Source organism: Ostrinia nubilalis, chromosome 24 (assembly GCF_963855985.1).
Source record: "Ostrinia nubilalis chromosome 24, ilOstNubi1.1, whole genome shotgun sequence".
Taxonomy (NCBI): domain Eukaryota; kingdom Metazoa; phylum Arthropoda; class Insecta; order Lepidoptera; family Crambidae; genus Ostrinia; species Ostrinia nubilalis.
The window spans coordinates 10,767,048-10,788,092 of NC_087111.1; the positions used below are offsets into that span (position 1 = coordinate 10,767,048).

The 21,045-nt window shown below is 41.9% G+C and overlaps 1 protein-coding gene across 1 annotated transcript in view; it reads right to left on the reverse strand.

Annotated features, from left to right (window-relative positions):
• Positions 1-1,325: 1,325 nt before the first annotated feature.
• Positions 1,326-21,045, reverse strand: part of LOC135083669 (uncharacterized) — a 34,293-nt gene continuing 14,573 nt past the window's right edge. Inside the window, exon 2 of the mRNA XM_063978378.1 lies at positions 1,326-3,914. Coding sequence (XP_063834448.1) covers positions 1,326-3,914 — 2,589 coding nt within the window. The remainder of the gene's footprint in view (positions 3,915-21,045) is intronic.

Here is a 21,045-nt window from a genome sequence, read left to right on the forward strand (position 1 = left end):
CTGGACGTAGGCCGCTACCGACCGGGCAACATGGAAAGCATTGGGGGAGGCCTATATTCAGCAGTGGACGTCCTATGGCTGAGATGATGATGAATATTCTATGAGATATTTCTATTTCGAATGAAAGCGATTTCTCTTCACTCGCTATCCACTTGCCATCAATACGCAACAGCCCCCATCCTAACTAGCCCCAAGCTAGCACAATATATTAATTTTAAACTACATCGGCCGGCGGATGCGTGTTTCTGATAGCGCTAGTTCGAAGTTATTAACATTTATATTGTTTGTCGCTTATTTTATTGTTATTTCTGGCAATTGTTTTGAACATGATACACCGAAATGGTTGTTAAGTAACTGCGTTTTAGTATAGTGCCTTTAGATCACTTTACCGTGGATTTTGAGGAAAGAATTGTAACTAAGATAACTCTATCAGTTTTTTATGAAAGAAAAGTTATCAATAAGCTCACATCCATCAGCTTTAGTGTAATTCTATTGAAATGATGAATTGGTGTAACCTAACAAAGAAAGAATAGAGGCTGTATTTTTTTCTAGTGTGTATCATTCTTGTTTGAGGTATCTAAGATCGATTTGTGTGGTGATCCGGCTCGAAGGACCAGGAAAATGTGGTGGACTGCAGTGGACTGTATGCGTTTGTGTGTGTTCGAGAGCGCTGACCGGACGATGATGACTGCCGTTGAGAGCTTGCCCTTACTATGTCAGGCGTAGTAGGTGCTACTTGCAGGAATAAAACCACTATTTCACTTGCTGAGACTTCTCGCGTTTATTATTCGCTTCCTTTTCTCAGTTCTTGCTTCTTCAGATCACTTGTTGCTTGGAGCACTTGTTCTCTGAACTGAACAAAACAATACATTAAACTTAAACTTGTCTCCCGGAGCGCCTCGCTCCGTATTTATAGGGCCCCGGGCTATATCCATCCCTTTCTCTCCCGATATTCCTGTCTCTGTCTCTCATGTTCTGGACCATAGTTCTGGAATGTTCGAAGCGAGAGGTCCGATGTTGCCGTCCCGTTTCTTTTTCTCTCGAATATTCCAGAAGTGCGTGGAAGAGTAATTGATGTGCAAGCGAGATGACAGATAATGTGAGAAAGAGATGGAATGTTATTTATATCTAATCGACTCTAATTGATTATTTTACAACATTTTCTGTCTGTTAACATTGCTAATCAATTCTAATTAATAAATTAGCGTATTTTCTCGGTTGACGTCGCTAACAATCTCCCCCGCAGTGCGAAGCACTCCCTCTTCTGGATGCGACGTCTTGGTAGGAACCAGGACTACCACTCGTCGCGTCGGTCGCCGTAGCACTCATCTGGGTGTTCGCACGTCGAGGACTCGTATTCTTCCGTCCGGACCGGGGTATACCCTCTGCACTTCCCCTCGTGGCCAAGTGTTGCTTGGAAGCGATACGTCGACTATAAAAACGACGTCGCTGACTCGAAGGTCTTCTGTTTCCCGTCCGGCTATCTTCCTCGGCATCAAAGTTGGCAGGTACTCTTTTGCCATCTTCGCCAGAAGTGGTCCGTCAAGCGCTGCGCTGTCCTTCAGTTCGCCTTCCCGATGAGGTAGCAGTTGAGTCCAATCGGAGAATCTCTTCGGGTCCGGAGTGACTTCTGGTGTTACCTTCAATGTGGCAACAACTTGAGAATTCTTCTCCTCTCCGGTGTATTCATCCTTCATCTCGAAGCGATCTTTCTTCAAAGTCTTCAACGCTGGATCTTTTTCCAACTTCCTCTTGATGAGACGCTGATGTGCCTGATGCCCTCTGCTGGTCTTCTTCAGGACGACACTGCGAGCCCGTTTGTCGGCGTCGTTGCATGGCCGACGTGGTTCCACTCCGATGTCCTCTTTCTCGAAGTGTTGGTGAACCAAGGCTTCCGTTCCATCTTCCACTAATCTGCTGTGGTGCACTAACTTCACTGGACCACTTCTTCCAGTGTTGCATCCATGCAGGACCCATCCAAGGCTGGTCAAAGAGGCAACTGGTTCGGAGGCCTTCCCTCTGCGTAGTCTCCGTGTGACTATCAGCCCCCAATTGTCTTGCCCAATCAGAAGTCTAGGTACTTCTTTGTCATAGACCAGCTTCTTCTTAATTTTCTTCAGGTGTTTCCAGTTTTGAAGCATTCCTTCTTCGACACCTTGCTTCGTCAGCTTCAAGTTGTCGATAGTTCTCGCTTCCATGCTGAGTTTATTTCTACAATGGACCCCCTTGATCTTCATGTTGATCCTCTGGGAGTTGCTCTTCATCATTCCGTTCCCCCCGACCATCTCGATGGTGATGGCTTCCGGCTTTCCTTGCGCCCCAATCTTCTTTGCCACTGATGAGTCCAGCAGCGTGACGGTGGACCCTTCGTCCAGGAGCGCGAGCACTTTTGCTGTCCCTTTGGGCCCGTAGAGGTTCACCGGCGTCATCTTCAAGTAGGCCTTTCCGCAGCTCGTGGTGTGTACCGACGATACAACTCCTTCGGCGGGCTTCTCTTGAGTCTTCGCCGCTGCGGGCTTCTCTGAGTGAAGACTGATGTGATGCCATCTCATGCACTTCTTGCATGGTTGTGCCCGACACGTGTTCCTTGAGTGCTTGAAGCGCAGGCATTTGAAGCACATTCTTGCCTTCTTCACCATTTCCCACTTATCTTCAACACTGGCTTCCTTATATTTCTTACATTCGTACAACCAGTGGTCCTCACGGCACTCTGGGCACTTCTTCGCGTCAGTCTTCGGTTCTTCACGGCGTCCTTCTGTTTGTTGGACATGGTGAACCGGCCTCTTGAACATATTTCTCTTCTGGTCCCAGGACACTTCCGGGGGAGCGTAATCACTGTTAATATCTGCTTCAACTTCCATGAAGTCATACATGAGTTCGAGCGCTGGTTTTCCCTCTGCCCGGCGCTCGCGTTGGTACATCAGCCACCGAGATTTCATGGTCGGCGGCATCTTCTCTATTAGACACTCCACGGCCCCTGGTGCGCACAAATATTCTGTCTTGCCGAGTGCCCTGATGGTGGCCACGGCATTGCGGACTCGGCTGGCAAACATGCAGATCTCCCCTGATGACTCGTTGACCCTTGGCAGCCTTTCCATCTTCTTTAACTCCGCCAGGGCTATGGCTCCAGGTCTGCCGAACCGGACCTCCAGGCTCTTCATCAGCTCTTCCGGGTTCTCGGCGGTGAACAGGAGGCTCTTGACTGCCTCCCTTGCGTGCCCCTGGAGACACCTTCGTAGTCGCGCCAAATTCTGTGCCGGCGTGAAGGAGCGCGCGGTGTCTTCATATGACCTTCTGAACGCGAGCCATTCTTCACATGCGCCATTGAAACTTGGGAGGTCGACCAGTTGTCTTGTGAGGCCACCCTCTGCCCTCTGTGACAGCTTGGTGATGGCCATGGCTAACTCTTGAATGTCTGTTCTCCCTTCCGTAGGTAGCGGCTGTGGCGGCGGCGGCGGCAACACTTGCGGCGGCGGTGGCGGCGGCAGCGGTAGAACTTGTGGCGGCGGCGGCAGCGGCGCGGCGGGCGGCGGCGGCGGTATCGGTTGTAGTTCCGGCGGGACCCTCTCGGCGATGGTGTTCGAGTGGTCCAACCAATTTTCGACCTGCATTTGCCTGTACTGCACTTCTTCTGGATCCTCTTCCATGTCGGAATCCAATTGGGCCAACTCCAATTCCGCTTTGGCAACTTCCAGTTCCTGGCGGGCCACTCTTAATTTGGCCTCTATTTCTGCCCTTCTTCTTGACGAGCGGACGGAGCGCGTGTCCTGATTCACTCGTGACAGTCGCGGCGTTTGTTCATGCACTTGCGGCGTGGGTGGCGCGTACTGTCCTTCAACAGTCGGCACGGTGGTCACCGTAGTCGCGGGAGGCGGCGGCGGCGGCGGCGGCGGCGGCGGCGGCACGTCTCTTTTCTGCTTCCGCGATACGGGCCCTTAGTGCTTCGTGTGGCTTCGTGACGTCGGCGGTTATCTCCTCTGTGTAGGAGCGCGGTGCTGGTTCCCCTCTTCCCAAATGCACGCCGGGCTCTCCCATAACCCGGGTGCTAACAGCCGGCGCGGCGTGGTCCCTGGCGATGCGCGGTGAGGACGCGCCCCCGGCGGGATACGGGGTCAGCGTTGATGAAGTATCCGTGGTTTCCGTCGGAGTACTTCCTCCATGAACCGGCGGCGACGTAATTCTCCTTGCGGCGGCGGCGCTAGCCGCGGCGGCGGCACCTCGTAGCTTCTCCGACCTGGTGACAGGCATCTTCGCTATTCCCGTAATCCGGCTACTCGAAGGACCAGGAAAATGTGGTGATCCGGCTCGAAGGACCAGGAAAATGTGGTGGACTGCAGTGGACTGTATGCGTTTGTGTGTGTTCGAGAGCGCTGACCGGACGATGATGACTGCCGTTGAGAGCTTGCCCTTACTATGTCAGGCGTAGTAGGTGCTACTTGCAGGAATAAAACCACTATTTCACTTGCTGAGACTTCTCGCGTTTATTATTCGCTTCCTTTTCTCAGTTCTTGCTTCTTCAGATCACTTGTTGCTTGGAGCACTTGTTCTCTGAACTGAACAAAACAATACATTAAACTTAAACTTGTCTCCCGGAGCGCCTCGCTCCGTATTTATAGGGCCCCGGGCTATATCCATCCCTTTCTCTCCCGATATTCCTGTCTCTGTCTCTCATGTTCTGGACCATAGTTCTGGAATGTTCGAAGCGAGAGGTCCGATGTTGCCGTCCCGTTTCTTTTTCTCTCGAATATTCCAGAAGTGCGTGGAAGAGTAATTGATGTGCAAGCGAGATGACAGATAATGTGAGAAAGAGATGGAATGTTATTTATATCTAATCGACTCTAATTGATTATTTTACAACATTTTCTGTCTGTTAACATTGCTAATCAATTCTAATTAATAAATTAGCGTATTTTCTCGGTTGACGTCGCTAACAATTTGTATATATTATTTACACGAAATTTTTAGAAAAACGAGTTTTTTTTACAAAGCACTGCCCATCCTCTTTTTTCAAAAAAACTACCAGACCTTTCTCTCTCCGGATTTGTTTGGAAGAGATTGTTTCTAAGCGTTAAGGTCGTCTTAATTGTGTCGTGTAAATGTTGTCTAAGTAAGTTTCTTGAAACTGAAAGTTTCGTGTGGCGTGCAACCTCTCTATTTACTCGTAGGTATCAAGACTGATGTCATATTTTAATGGAAATTTTGTATTCTGGCCACGGCGTTACAAGCACGTTCGCTTAGTGCAGAGACCGCTAGACTAAAACTGTACATTTGTTATCATTAAGAAATAAAAACTTTTTTTACTTGTGCTTTTATTTCTTGATCTTAAAGACCACTTTTACAGCATTGATTCTCCATTCTTCCATCATTTAAATTACTCTTACGTCGCCACAGACCTACCTACCTATGCCACAGCTACCTACACCAAGTAATCAACATTCCGCGCGCCTCGCATTCCGTACCTGGGAACTGGATTGTTAGGTGAGGGTTTTATGTAACTGAATGCTATGACTTTCAAGTTTGTAGTCTAATTGTTTTGATCACATACCACCTGCTTGATGGACCGACGACTTCCGCCCGTATTCACAAACATGAGGTCTCACAGTGCGCGTGGATGCACAGGGTCACACACGAACCAATCACAGAGGTCTGTTAAACGCTGTGCGTTCGATTTGCTGCTGCTCACTTAAGCAAGCATCGTTTGTGAATATGGTTGTTAACGAAGCTAAAAGAACATCATTTATACTTGGTACTTAAACGTAAACGAATTGACGGACAGATGATCTTAAGAAGCGGGCGCAACATTATCATGTACTTGGTAAACTTAGGCTGAGTTGCATCATCTTAACTTTAACCGCAACTATAACTACTATTATAACAGTTGTTTTTACAGACTTTTGACGTTTATAACAAACGTCAAAAGTCTGTAAAAACAACTGTTAAGTTTAGAGTAAGATGGTGTAACCCAGGGTTAGTGTAGAACTACTTGACTTGATGGCTCAAGAAACTGACAGAATATCACATATTCGGCGAATGTGGAATAGAACGACTTAATGGACTGACGACCTCAAAGATCGACTGGTTTGGGGATTGCTACGTCCAAAAGTGGACACCTTTTGCTGACAATCAATAGAGCTATATGCCCAGTCGCCTATAATATTTGAAAGCCATCAGTGATTTTCATTCATGAAGATGATTAACTCCAGCATGCATCACGTTAAACCGCAAATAATGGAGTCTCTATTTCAACAGCATACGTGAATTTTGAAGCTTTTAAAACTTCAAACGAAATTCATAGTCTAGTTTACTCAACTGTTAAACAAATAGTTGCCAACCGCCAATATGTTGCAGTATCAGTCAGCCCAAACAAGCTGAGCATGAGAAATGTTGCCATTTTATTAGTTTTTTACTCGGCCAGTAATAGTTATGCCGTTGAAAAATTGCAGCTGACTTTGAAATACTGAGGGAACGAAAATCGTAGAACTGGCGAAAATTTGAAATTTAGAAGATTTGAGGATAGGAAAATGTTAGAAGCTAAGTTATAGGTACTATAACAGTACAGTGTATTCACTGTCAGTCTACACATTTTTGGAGTAAAACTGCACTCTACTACTATAAGATGCTCGCAGCATGCCAGCATTTAGCACGCTAAATACATTAATCAAGCTTTTTTAACCAGTCTGGCGCAGTCGCGCCAGGGTTATGTTTTTACTTTAAAGTAACCACTGTACAATATCTATTGAAACCTTTTCATTAACTTTCTACTTGACCAAAACATTTCAAACTGATAAACATCACGATAAGAAAAAGGAAAATGGTGTTTATATATTTTGTTTAGGGCATTTTTTCCTATTTTACTCTCTTGAACAAATTATGAAAAAAAAAACGAATGTTCGGGCCAAGTCAAGTTTTGTTCATAAACAATATTGCGTTTATAAATAAATTTAAAAGCTCAAAGCTTTATTAGGACTATTTCCATACTTTTATCGCTCTGCACCGACCGCTGTCGCTTCGTAGCGTCGAAATTTCAAAGCGTTTTGCACATTCGCGATACACACGACTCTCGGGGTATCGTAGCGTTCGCGTTTTCAGATCGTTAGAGGGGTGCTGATGATGCAAAAACTGGTGTAACGCCGTTTTGAAGTATCGTGCAACTTGTTGTCCTTTTTAATGGTCGACAACATATCAAATTATGCATTTTTGTTGCAGAAATAGCACCCATTACAAATACTTATGACACCACAATGTTTAGCTTGACACGTGTACTTTATGACAATGTAACCAGCTGTTTATTGTCTGTGTAAACACAGTCTAAAAGGCAGTGTTAACACTGAGATCTTTGCCTTTTGCATCGCTATGGTACCTACACCACCGTTCTAATATTTAAAAAAAAAAAAAAAACCGACTCCAAAAAACCTACACTAAAAAGTAGAAAAATAATTACTAATTACCTACTTATTTATTAGGACGAATTATTAATATTTATGTAGGTATACCATGATTGATACTTCTGGAGTCGGTGCCAAGATTATGAAACATGTAAAGTTTGCCTGCACCGACTCCAAAAGTATCAATCATGGTATACCTACATAAATATTAATAATTCGTCCTAATAAATAAGTAGGTAATTAGTAATTATTTTTCTACTTTTTAGTGTAGGTTTTTTGGAGTCGGTTTTATTTTTTTTTTATAAAATTTTACTTATTTCTTACTTTTTAGTTAACTAATTATTACCTTATTGTTAAATATATTCTTAATGTATATTATAAAAAAGTTCATCCCCAATTTTCCACCCTTGGGGGTTGTTTTTTTTATTATTAAATTTAAATGGGACCACCCTTGAAGTATTACCTATACGCTGAAAAAAGATTTGTTCAAATCGGTTCATAATTGGCGGAGTTATCGCGTAACAAACATAGAAAAAAAAAAAAAAAACATACGGGTCGAATTGAGAACCTCCTCCTTTTTTTGAAGTCGGTTGAAAATACCTGTGTTATTACAAGAAAATTATACACGTGTTAAAAATGATATCCCATACTAAGGCTGAGTTGCAACACCTTATGTTATCCGTAGCAATTAAAATAATCGGTGCTTTTTGTATGAAGTTTGACAAAGTTAAAGTAAGATGGCGCAACTCAACCTTAATGTCAGTTTTATTTACCCAATGTGTTCAAAAACCGTTTAACTTTTTGTAATGAACCCCTACTATTTTAATGCATGCTTGTCTCTGTCATATGTTGTTTGCTCATTACACCTTAGCTTATGTGTCAAATTGCTTGCAAATAAAAGATATCTATTTAATCTATTAAACAGCTTCAATATGTGGGCTTCAATTCTCAATCATGCCTCAGGAATCGTATCAATCAATGGAACCCAATCAAAATCAGTACAAACCGGAATCAAGGCCTCAACCCCTTCACCGGCTATGATCTACCCAACACCTCAAGATGTCTACGATCCGAAATAGTGATGTCGAAAATTGTATCGATAAACTGATACTACGCTGTCGATGTATGCTGACGCTGAGTCCTCTTTGTCAAAAGGGCACATAAGCCAGTTGCACGAACTTTATTTCTCGTTTTGCTTGTGTACTTTTTGTCACATAAAAAAGAAAACTATTCATAAACTTGCTGTAAAGGTATAATTTAATATGAAAGTAAAAATGTAAAAATTTGAAATATCAACAGCAACAGCTGTCGATTTGATCGATTTATGTCTCACTGTTTTATACTAGCTTTCCGCCGCCGGAATTTTGTTTGTCACAGAACTTTATAGCGCGCATCCTTGTTTCAAAAACCGGGATAAAAACTATCCTATGTCCTTTCCCGGGACTCGAACTATATCCTAGCCTTTCATCAAAATCGGTTCAGTGGTTTAGGCGTGAAAGCAAGACAGTCAGAGTTACATTCGTATTTATAATATTAGTATAGAAGTATAGATTCTATTTCCCTTCTTACAAAAAAAGTTGGAGACCAACCATAGTTTTACACATGAGTGATTGTCGTCTAGCAATTCCCAAAACTTATCGATATCGATAGCACAGTTTTTGGCAGCACTAGCCCCAATATGTCTAGTTTGAGACCCTAATCTGATAGAGGGGCCTCAAAGCGGCTAAAATTACAAAGCGGGACTTAGTAAGAGCTATTAGGTGGAGCTTTGTCCACTAGATGGCGTCTTTGGCTATGAGAATCCAAACCAGACGGCTGTTAATAATCACGGATTGAATCGAATCAAAACACGCTCAATTCTGGGCCTAAACGGTCTTGCAAATGGGAGAAGGCTAAGACCCCTTTTGGTGTGCTAAGATGATAATTTTGATTTAATGTGACTTATCATTTTCTTCTGATTTTTGACGTGGGTTCCGAGATAGTAGGGTGTCTCCAGAACTTCTCGCTCAACTTTCAGTGGTTAGAGGGTAAAAAGTTAGATTCTGGTTATGCAGGAATTGCAAAAAGATCTGGGATTGGTTCTGTATATTCAGACTAAGTTTTCCATATAAGATTAGTTACATCCAATTTCGCGTTTCTGACTATTTGGGATTTTGTTCTCAATTCAGGACTGTGATCCTGTGTGTGTACGTGACGTGTGAACTGATCTAACTATCTATCTATAGCAGCCTTTAAGGGATTCGCCTTCGAAGATAGGCCTCCTCATCAACCCTCCACCGACTTATGTCCCTGGCCACACGCATCCAGTTTTCACCAGCCTGCTGCCGGATGTCGTGTCCACCGTTTAGGCGGTCTTCCCCTGCCGCGGGTGTTGTTGCGGGGTCTCCAGTCCAGGGTCCAGGGTGAACTGATATTTTTTCTAAAATATCTCTGTAATATTACTGTACCTACGAGTACTTATGCCAAAACTATTTACCGTTCATTATCAAAACATTTTTATGTCTACTTTATTTATATCCTCGTCGTTTCAGCCGAAAGACGTCCACTGCTGGACAAAGGCCTCCCCCAATGATTTTTAGAATGGCCGGTTGGTGGCGGCCTGCATCTGGCGTCTTCCTACTACCTTTTATTTCCTAGTGGACATTAATTCTAGAATTCTTACAGCTACAAGACTAATTACCATTAGTGCTCAGGAGGAATCTGCGCATAAATAGACAGGCCTCATTACCATATCAATCAAGTTGTAATCAGATCGCATCTCATTACGGGCCCATCAGTGCTATAACGTTATTAGCTGTGCGATGAGCGAGCTTATCTAGATGATAGGGATGTTAAGGATATGAAGTTTCGGTCATGGATACGGTTACGGATATTAGAATAATATTATTCCGGTTTCGGTTACGGATATAAAATCATTTCAGGTTATCCGAAAGCTTCGGATAATTTCGGTTACGGATACTTATTAGCCTAGAGTCTAACACATGCTGAGTGGCTGCCATTTTTGTTCAAATTTAACTATGTAAGTAACTATGTTGTAAGTAGTCTAAGGATGTCTGGACTAAATACAAATATTTTCTTTCTTCTTTCTTTCTTTCTTCTTTGTTAGAATTTTAAAAATGTAAAATTCTTATAACATGGTGCTTCTTGATCCACATAGCCACTTTATGTACTATAACGATACCTATGATGAAGTTAAAATAGGCTTGATGGTGCCAGGGAATGCCAGATAAGTAACAAATATTAAAAAATATTAAGATTTTGACTCCACCTATATCCGAAACTATCCGAAACGGATATTTATTTATTTCGGATATCCGATAGTTTCGGTTACGGTTATGGCTATCCATAACATCCCTGGTCTCTATACATTCGCTTAATCTATTTGGTAAGGTATTAAGGTATTAATTTGTAGTGACGGTGCCTGGTCGTTGTGGAGATTCTTAGAGGTCTCTGTCCTGCAGTTAACGTCATTTGGTTGAAATCTAACGAACTGAACTTCTGAATTCCTGCCCTCATATTTTTCAAACCTGTGGTATCTAAATACGAATTTCTATTTAGTAAGAAGAAAGAGCTGGAAAATCTTTACTGAAATTCGAACTATGGATTTGCGAGTATAGAGTCGAGTCTATTTATTGCTAGCTTTTGCCCACGGCATCACCCGTGTGAAATTTAGTTAGTCTTAAATTATTCTGGGCTATAAACAATAATACTGTAAAGTTTCATCACAATCCGTTCAGTAGTTTTATGTGAAAGGGTAACAAACATTTTAACATCCAAACATCCATAAAAACTTTCGCATTTATAATTATTAGTAGGTATCGTTCGTTCGTTCGTTTCAGCCAAATGACGTCCACTGCTGGACAAAGGCCTCCTCCAAGGTTTTCCACAATGAACGGTCCTGCGCTGCCCGCATCCAGGCTCTTCCCGCGACCTTTACCAGATCGTCGGTCCACCTAGTAGGAGGTATAGCACTTATTAAAAGCACACTATCTCTACCTAATATTGCTTATTTTTGGACTACTCGTAAGTAATCGATATGTTTAACTCGTATTATTGTAAAAAATGCTCACTAATGTGTGTATTTCACTGATACAAACCTTTGTATTTCTGTGATATCGGTGGTTTTTGATTCCCGCAAAACACATTTCCATCATACGAATGTGTCTAAATTTAATTTGCCTTATTCCGATACAGCCTTGCGGCTTCAAGATGAAAGGGAAGCACGAAATAACAGGGGAGGAGGTAATAGGATAATTGATTTCAATATTTTCATAACTCTGATCCATATTTCATATCACGATGTTTATCAAATTTTCTCCCATCATCCCTAAATCAATTTGGATAAATTATGCCGATGGTAATGCTGCCGAAATGTTGATTGGGTATCGATGGAGTCGATAAAAAGAAGAGTAGATAAGAAGTGTTGTTAAATATCCTGTAATGTTATAAACTAGTTTTAATAGTAATATTAATGATGTTTCTCTCCATATAATTAGTGATCACATCGTGCTCTTGCAGTGGATACTAAATCATCTGATGATTTACACGTAATGGTAAATTGTAATTTTAAATAGTAACTAGGATAAAATGTTGAAAAAGGAATTCAACTGTGTCAAAATTCTTAGTGATTTCAACATTATTTGAATTTGTCTTTCAGCCAACTCTATTGGAGTGAACTAAGTTTGTTGAACAATCGTTGAGTTCCGTAAACACTATCGACAAACAGTCGATATTTGTGCAACACTAGCCGGAGGTAAATCAAACTCTTTCGAGACCTTCACAGCACAGCCGTATTTTTATTACGGCGGGAGCTTATTTCGTAATGCTTTCTATAAGCTCCTAAGACTCTGAACTGGAGCTTTTCCTGAAAATACTTCCATTTTAATCATTTTCTAAGATTATTGGATGGTCACGGCTCAATTGTTCAGTGGTTAGAGATTTACGCGACTCAGAGAATCTGAGTTCGATTTTAGGGAATAAATATTGTGAAAATACTTTATGTATACCTATATTTTTCTAGTTTGGTTAAGAAATTAGAAGCTTGAATCGACCTGACGGACCAGAAATAAATCTGTAGGCTTACGATGCGAATACAGTCAATCAGGAATTCCGGATGAAGAAAATATAGGTTTATAATTCACCAACTCAACTCAAGAGACTGGACACATGTGTGTCCGGTTGGCGAAACTCTGCTTTTAGCGCGTATTTGGCAAAAACTTAGAAGTGACTTAATTTATGTAAAAATCTTAAGTGTCGAATCCAGATGACGAATAAATAATAAATAAGTAATAATAATTTTCAGTTTCACCAACTGGACACAGGCATGTCCATTGTCCAGTTTCTTGTGTCGAGTAGGTGAATAACCTACTTGGGTTTGTTGCAGTAAATATTAATAAAATGTTTTTATTCACAAATAAAATACTGTGTAGGAGTGCGCCATTTATTATTCGTTGTACAGACGAGCCATCAAGGTAACCATTGTGGTAGCTTATGTGGTTGTAATAGGGTCTGTTTTCCAACAGAAATGTACAGTCCGATGTGCCGCCGCGTGTACCAGTCTCTCAGTGTTACGTATGGCACATTTTTATTACCACATCAAAACGTGCAACTAGACGTTGTCACAATAGACCTGGATGTAGTAAGACTATAGTCCCATGATTCTGAAACGTCAAGGTGGAAAAAATAAAAAACTAAACCCAGTATTGATATAACGCCCTCCGCTAATGTCATATTGTGGTGGTGCCCCTTGTTAATGTCACGGGTGTGACGGTTCAGTCACACCAGCCCCCCTAGACAAAACGCACTTTTTGATCGAATCGAAAATCGAATCCGTCAAAACTCCATACAAAAAATCATAACTTTTAAAAAAAATAAAACCGACTTCAAATGCGTGAACACAAAAAAAAACTAAAAATTAAAAATATTGCGTATAAAAAAGTTCATCCCCAATTTTCCACCCTTGGGGGTGAAATATTTTCTTCAAATTCGCATGAAACCACCCTTTTGATAATACCTATTCAACAAAAAAATAATCGTTCAAATTGATTTATAATCGGCGGAGATATTGCGTATAAAAAAGTTCATCCCCAGTTTTCCACCCTTGGGGGTTGTTTTTTCTATTATTAAATTTAAATGGGACCACCCTTGAGGTATTACCTATACGCCGAAAAAAGATTTGTTCAAATCGGTTCATAATTGGCGGAGTTATCGCGTAACAAACATAGAAAAAAAAAAAAAAAAAAAACATACGGGTCGAATTGAGAACCTCCTCCTTTTTTGAAGTCGGTTGAAAAGGGGCTTTTCGACCACTTTTCGACTGGTTTGCGATTATAATTTGCACTTTGTCTAGACCCACAGGTACTCCAGGGCATGGGAATTACGTCTAATAAACTCAACTGTCTTTCTAGGTATTCCAGATTCTAAATTACAATGGGGCCCCCATATTGCTGTCTTGGCAGGAAGACTTATGCCCGTTTTCACCATCAATCCCTAATTTTTAAGTGACCCCCATGTAATCAAAGTTTCTTTGTCCCTAAAAGGACATTTAAGATAGTTTTAATCCCGGTTTTTGAAACATAGACGCGCGCGATAACGTTTTTCTGTGACAGATAAAATTTCACGCGGGCGAAGCCGCGGTGTAAATCTATTTGTAATAAAGACCTATAGAGATATAATTATCTTCTATACAAAGATTACTGGCACAACCTCCATTGTGTTTTGATGAAGCGCACATGAAGATGGATGAGGATTTTCGTATAAATTACTGCTTACAATATACGCAGTGAAATACGTCTGTGTGTTGCTAAGAATTTGTTTTTTGCATAAAATATGTAATAAAGTTGATGTTACAGAGCTTTTAAGTTCTTTCGGAGCCACAACGACCCCCTAGGGCATGGTTGAGAGGAGATAATGGGGGCTACACCACGTTTACTGTTTTAAAGATAAACAACACTCAACTTCTGCGATAGTTTGGTGTAATATATTGTCCAACCAAATAAACATTTTTTCTTTCTTCTTTCTTTCTTTCTTCTTTCAATTAACGAAAGAATAAAGTAAAAGTCTTATTTGCGACAGGCAAATAATGTAGTTACAAAATTCTGAGGTTCTGGGTTCGATTTCCAGATAGAACATGCAATGTGCAAATCAATAGATAGTAGATCGCAATAAAACATTTTAACTATAATTTTATCTGGGGGCACGGCAGTGCCCCCACCAAGTCGAGCAAAAAAGCGGCACGGCCGTACCATCCTTTTCTCGAAGCAATTCAGGCCATTTTCGACCGCCTGTAACTTCGTTGTGGATAAAACTAGAAGGCTGAATTTTCATTAGCTATGCAGGCATTGTAAAGACACGGTATATTTATAATTTCATTCAATTTGAACCAGTAGTTTAAGAATTATAACGGGTGAAAGTTACTTAATTTTGTCACTCACTGACTCACTGACTCACTGACTGACTCACCGATCATCAAAATTCTAAGGCACTTCTAGCAGACCTAGAAGCTTCAAATTTGGAATATAAGTAGTGTTTGGTGTATGAATCAAGGAAAAACTAAAATATTTGGGGGCACGGTAGTGCAACCGCCAAGTCGAGTGAAATTTTTCAATTTCGGTCCAGTTTTCTAGATACATAACTGCTGTCTACAAAATACAAAAAGAAATGAGATCCCATCAAAAACAATACTTGTCAAAAAAACCAAGTCTCGCAACTCAGTTGTTCTACGGTAAAAAGTTGTGAGATCCATGTAATACCAAGTACAGGTCAGGAAATCTTTAACGTTTTACATAAATATATTGACTTGGTCATCGCATGAAAACACGTGTAAATTAAATTATTTAGTGCGATGGCCAAGTCAATAATTTATGTAAAACGTTAAAGATTTCCTGGCCTGGACTTGGTATTACATGGATCTCACAACTTTTTACCGTAGAACAACTGAGTTGCGAGACTTGGTTTTTTTGACAAGTATTGTTTTTGATGGGATTTGATTTAATTTTCCCCTTTTAAAACCGGAATAAACACTGTCCTATGTCATTTCCCGGGTCGAAACTTTATAGATACCAAATTTCATCAAAATCGGTTCAGTGGTTTAAGCGTGAAGAGCTAAATCGAGCTACTTTTGCATTTATAAATATTAGTGCGGGCGATAAAGAGCTATATAAAACTGGGAACATTTTATTATTTTGTCCAGCTGTAATCGTTCGGCTGCATATTTACCAAACCGCCTGCAAAGTAGAGATACCGAAACCCAATTGCGAGTACACTAAACGTAGCGTCAAAGCAAACACTAGTCTAGCTAGGATCGGTTGTGGTTTTGCTACAAGCGGAGCGAAGATAAAAATAAAACATAATTTATCTGGAATATTACATTTAAAAGTAACTGAAATAAGCTGCCTTCAGTGGAACCCATCCTTGGAGGTTTTTTTTTATACATTTTACGTGTTTTTTAACGCTATAAAAGTTTGACGGTATTTCACTCAATGGTATTAAATAACTACCATTAGCAGTGTTTTTGTTAAGCGAGGCCACGCCCAAAATGGTAAACTATGGCGTAAGAGCAAAAGTAATTTTTATGATACCTCGTGCCACTGTAGATCTAAGATGCAACCTTTTAAAATATTGCTCTGCAATAAGACGTTGCGCCAGAGAGGATAAAGACGTCGACGTAAGAATCACAATGCAGTTTCCTTCTAAAACAGCTTGTTATACCCGCTGTTCACAGAGCCGCAGCCCAAAGCGCAAGCTCGTAAAGTGGACTATGCAAAAACGCGGCTAAATAAGAATACCCATTACACTGCCTTTCACTGAGCGTAATGGTCTGATTCCCGCTTTGGAATATTTAAATCTGTGTCGGGTTTCATAATAAAATTGTAGAGCATGGCGGCGGAACGTTTTAGTGGCTTATAATTTTGGTATTGAATTTATTGAACGCTTGTAGGATAATGCGTGTATGTGAGTGAAAACGTTTCTTTTGTATCTCAAACGTGGGGTTATTATGGATAATATGGGAGTTTTTTTTTGTTCTAGACACCCTCTGATACGAGTGATTAAAGACTTTTGCATTTGCTATTTGCATATTTGTTTTAATTTTTTATTTATTTTGAGAGAATGTTGATTTATATAAGATCAATTTTCACTTGAAAAGATTTACTGCCTTAGGAGTTGAACTCATGAGCTTTAGATTGCCGGATTTACCTAGTCTCCATAATTTGGCGATCTGAGCAGGCACCCCGCTAACGAAAGGCCGTGGGCTCATTTCCTACCTGAAGCAAACGTTTTAATTTTTCAAATAAAAAGTAGGTACTATTTAAAGAGTCTTTGTTAAATTACAAACATTTTCTTATTTCGTGTTTATTATATCGTTTTTTGTGTCGTTTGATGGTGACAACTTTTGACTAGGTGATGCAAGTAGTTTCTTAGCTAGATAATGTTCAAACAGAGAAGGTAATAGGTATTTATTCCAAAAATTCCAAAGACCTTCGTATCTGCGCCAAAATGCAGAACGATATTTCTTGGTAAGGCCCTGTGCCCCTAATAGTTATAACAAGGCGTCCATAAAAGTTGTCTGGAATAGTGCAGGTTCTGGAAGGCGGCCAGGTGCGCCTAGGGTTGCCAGGTCCAAAATCACAAAAGCCGGACTTTGTGTTTCATTTGGCCGGACATTTTACCCTAAAAGCCGGACATGTGACGGGGGGGGGGGGGTGCAATTAGTGTCAGCTCATAAGTGAGTACTATCATCATCGGTTGCTAACCAACATCCTGATGCGTGCGCTTCATATGATTCTGTGGCTTGACTTTCGCCTGGCGCGGCAACCAAATAAAAAGCCTAACAAAAGCCGGACAGGCCGGACAAGGCAATATTTGGCCGGACAAGACCCTAAAAAGCCAAACATGTCCGGCTAAAGCCGGACGCCTGGCAACCCTAGGTGCGCCGCACCTGTGGATACCATTAGCCAAGCTCTGATTTCTTTTCCATAAACCCCACTGGAAATTTGAAACCGATTAATGGAGGACATCTGGAATTTTGCCTTTTTGCTAAACTTTTTGGAGAAATCAGCCATTGGCCTTGGATTTTCTCGCTATATGTGTTTTGTACTGTAATCGAGTGAGATGTAAAAACTGAGTTCACAATGTAAGGCATACTTTATGATCAAACGTTACCGTTAGAATTAAAAACAATTTATTGAATTATTTAAATTTTTATAATATTAAAGTTTTTTTTTTGCTAAAAAATTTCTTCCTTCAAAATAATACGAGTCGGACTTCATAGATTACATAGAAAACAGGCAGATACAATAGATATTATTATATGCATGGATCTTAACCGTAGTAACAGTTACGTTCTCACGAACATTGATGGATGCATGATTGATTTGGCTTACACTCCTAATGCTCGATAGAGTTGGACAGGCCTGATATTAGCATACATCTCCCTTAGTCGCCCCTTTCGACACCCATAAGAAGACTGTGGGTCGTTCTAATTTAATCTGCTGGAACCACACTACTTGGAAGAGTTCCTTTGGAAGAACATTAATCGTCATCATCACCATTTCAGCCACAGGACGTCCACTGCTGAACATAGGTCTTCCCCAATGCTTTCCACGTTGATCGATTGGTAGCCTCCCCGCTACCTTAACGATGTCGTCGGTCCACCTTGTAGGTGGACGTCCCATGCTGCGTTTACCGGTACGCGGCCTCCATTCCAGAACCTTGCTGCCCCATCGGCCGTCAGTTCTGCGTACTATGTGCCCTGCCCATTGCCACTTCAGCTTGCTAATCCGTCGGGCTATGTCAGCGACTTTAGTTTGTTTACGGATTTCCTCATTTCTGATTCGATTTCGCAAAGGAACACCAAGCATAGCCCTCTCCATTAAACATTTCAGATAGTTAAAACTGAACCAAAAATCGCATTATCAATGCAAACACGCTTAACAATAACCGAGTTTAATAAAACTACAAGCAATATTCATTATGGGTCGTGCAGGCCGGCGGCCGACAAGTTGTTTGGCTTTCAACATTTATTGTTTCACTGCTCCGCGGTGAACACGTGTGGGCTAGGGGATAGGGTGCAAATAGAAATACTAATACATAGGGATGAAGAAATTCTCGAATGCTAAGGAGCTAAGCCTATGCTTAATCGAATCAGAAATGATTAGATCCGCAGGATAACTGACGTAAAAACCCGCGGAATTGACAAAACTAAGTGGCAGTGGGGGGGACATAGCTTGTAGAGGTGATGATCGTTGGCGCAGAAAAGTTTCTGAGTGGCGACCACGAGCCGGAAGGCGTAGTGTAGGCATGCCTCCCACTAAGTGGACCAACGATCGGTGAAGGTCGCGAGAAGCACCTGGGTGCTGGCAGCGCAGGACCGATCTTTTTTTTTTATCCACAACGAGGAAGTTCTTGGCCTGTATCTCACCTGATGGTAAGTGATGATCAGGCCGAAGGTGGAAGCGAGCTTCACCCGGAATCCTCAACCACGGAGGAACTGGCTATCTTACCTTAACCTGCCGGAACACAACAATGCTGCTAACATTGTTGTTATGGCGACAGACTTATGTAAGATGGTGGTAGCTAGCCAGGCGGACTTAGAACAAGCCCTACCACCAACCAAACCGAACAAAAAAATCTGCTCCCACTGGGAATCGAACCCGAGACCTCTGCGTCTGAAGCAGGTGGTCTTACCACTAGACCACATAGGCGGTTAAATCTTTGTAAGATCTGTGGGCTTTCATCCAGCAGTGTAAAGATTAGACAAGAAAAAACATTATTTCCACCCAGTCTCCAGTACTACACGTCCACCGGCCATCCAACCCAGCAGTTTAAATTCCAACTTAAACACTACACAATAGCGCACACTTCGAACTGCAGCGAAGTTGGCTTATTTGATTTATTTCAGGACGAATGTATTTGACTCTTTCATGTAGAGCCCCTAATGAAATAATGTGTACGAGTCGACTCTATCCATCTTTTGTAGCGAATTTCCCGTTTTTCGGATTAAAGTTGAGGATCTGGCACTCTGCATGCGTTCTGCGGTCAGTGTTCAGATCAAAGGGAATTAACCCACGGCGAATTTTTGTAGTGATGCTGTCGCACGTTTCGTAAACGTCCCTCGTTCATCGCTACTAACGCGGATTAGTCGCATTTACAACGCACTACAAAAGCGATGCCAACGCGCTACTAACGCGCTACAGCAGCGTGACTGTTCGATGCAAACGCGCGACCGTGTCCGACGACATCGGGGAAAGAACGGAGGGAGGGTTACTGAATCGCGTTTGCATTGCGACAGTATTGCGTTTACATTGCGACAGAAGCGCGTTTATCTGGGCAAAGGCACACGTATCGATGCGAACGCGCGACAGAATCGCTACCTGCATCGCTGCAAAAAGTCGCCATGGGCGAGAGGTCAATATAAACACATATGAACGACATTGTCGGTCTCTAAACATTTTGTATTGATGCGATCTGACCGTGCGGGCACGAGCAAAGATCGCAAACCGCACTACTGACAGATTGCCTTGTCACGACCGTTGACATAAAAAAACTCATTTATTTTTGCAAATAGGCTTTTAAAAAGCACTTTTACACGTCCCAGTATTAACCCTACCATTCATCATCATCATCATCTCAGCCATAGGACGTCTTTGCTTTCCTCATTGCCGATACTAACCACGCTTGGCAAACGGGTTGGCGAACGCAGTTTTTAATAAGTTTCGCACCCTACCATTGCTTCGGGACAATACATGGGCCAGTGCTGAGAAGAAGCAGCGCAAGGAACTCAGTCACTATTGAGACAGACAGATTCTTTCCTAGACTGCGGACTGTTCCACTGACCGACAATGTTCTTCTTACATGATGCAGATTGCAGGCTGCGTTCCCTTTGACCTGACCGCAGACCGCATCCAGTGTGGAAAGCCTTTACAAGTTGGTTTGAAATAATTAACTTATTTCTGTGCACTCGTCGCATTGTTGAAATAAAATGTTTTATTTACTCAGTTGCAATTTATGGAGGTCTGTTTGTTTGTGGGACTTTGAACCGTATGACGCTGGTTTTAAAAGTTTTGAATACATTACTAAGCAAGAGGAAATATATTTTGTCCTTCTACTAGCTGAGCTTGCCACTTACTTATGAAAAGTATTTTCAGTTAATTTCTCTGCCAAACTTCAACAGTTTTAAGTCTACCATGCATGACATGACTTGAGGTCTCATGCGATGTACGACTTTTTTTTTATACACAACGAGGAAGCTCTTGACCTGTATCTCACCTGATGGTAAGTGACGATCAGGCCGAATGTGAAAGCGAGCTTCACCCGGAATCCTCAACCACGGATGAGCTGGCTATCTTACCTCTAACTGCCGGAACACAACAATGCTGTCAACATTGTTGTTATGGCGACAGACTTAAGTAGGTGGTAGCTAGCCAGGCGGACTTAGAATAAGCCCTACCACCAACCAAACAGAACAGAAATATCTGCCCCCTCTGGGAATCGAACCCGGGACCTCTGCGTCTGAAGCAGGTGGGTTTACCACTAGACCACAGAGGCGGTTAAATGCTCTGTCACGCTCTGTCACCCCTCCCGTACCGCTCCCTTACCTCAGGCACAGACTGAGTTAAGGACTAGATTTATACTCGTAGTAAACTAGCAATAATTAACTTTA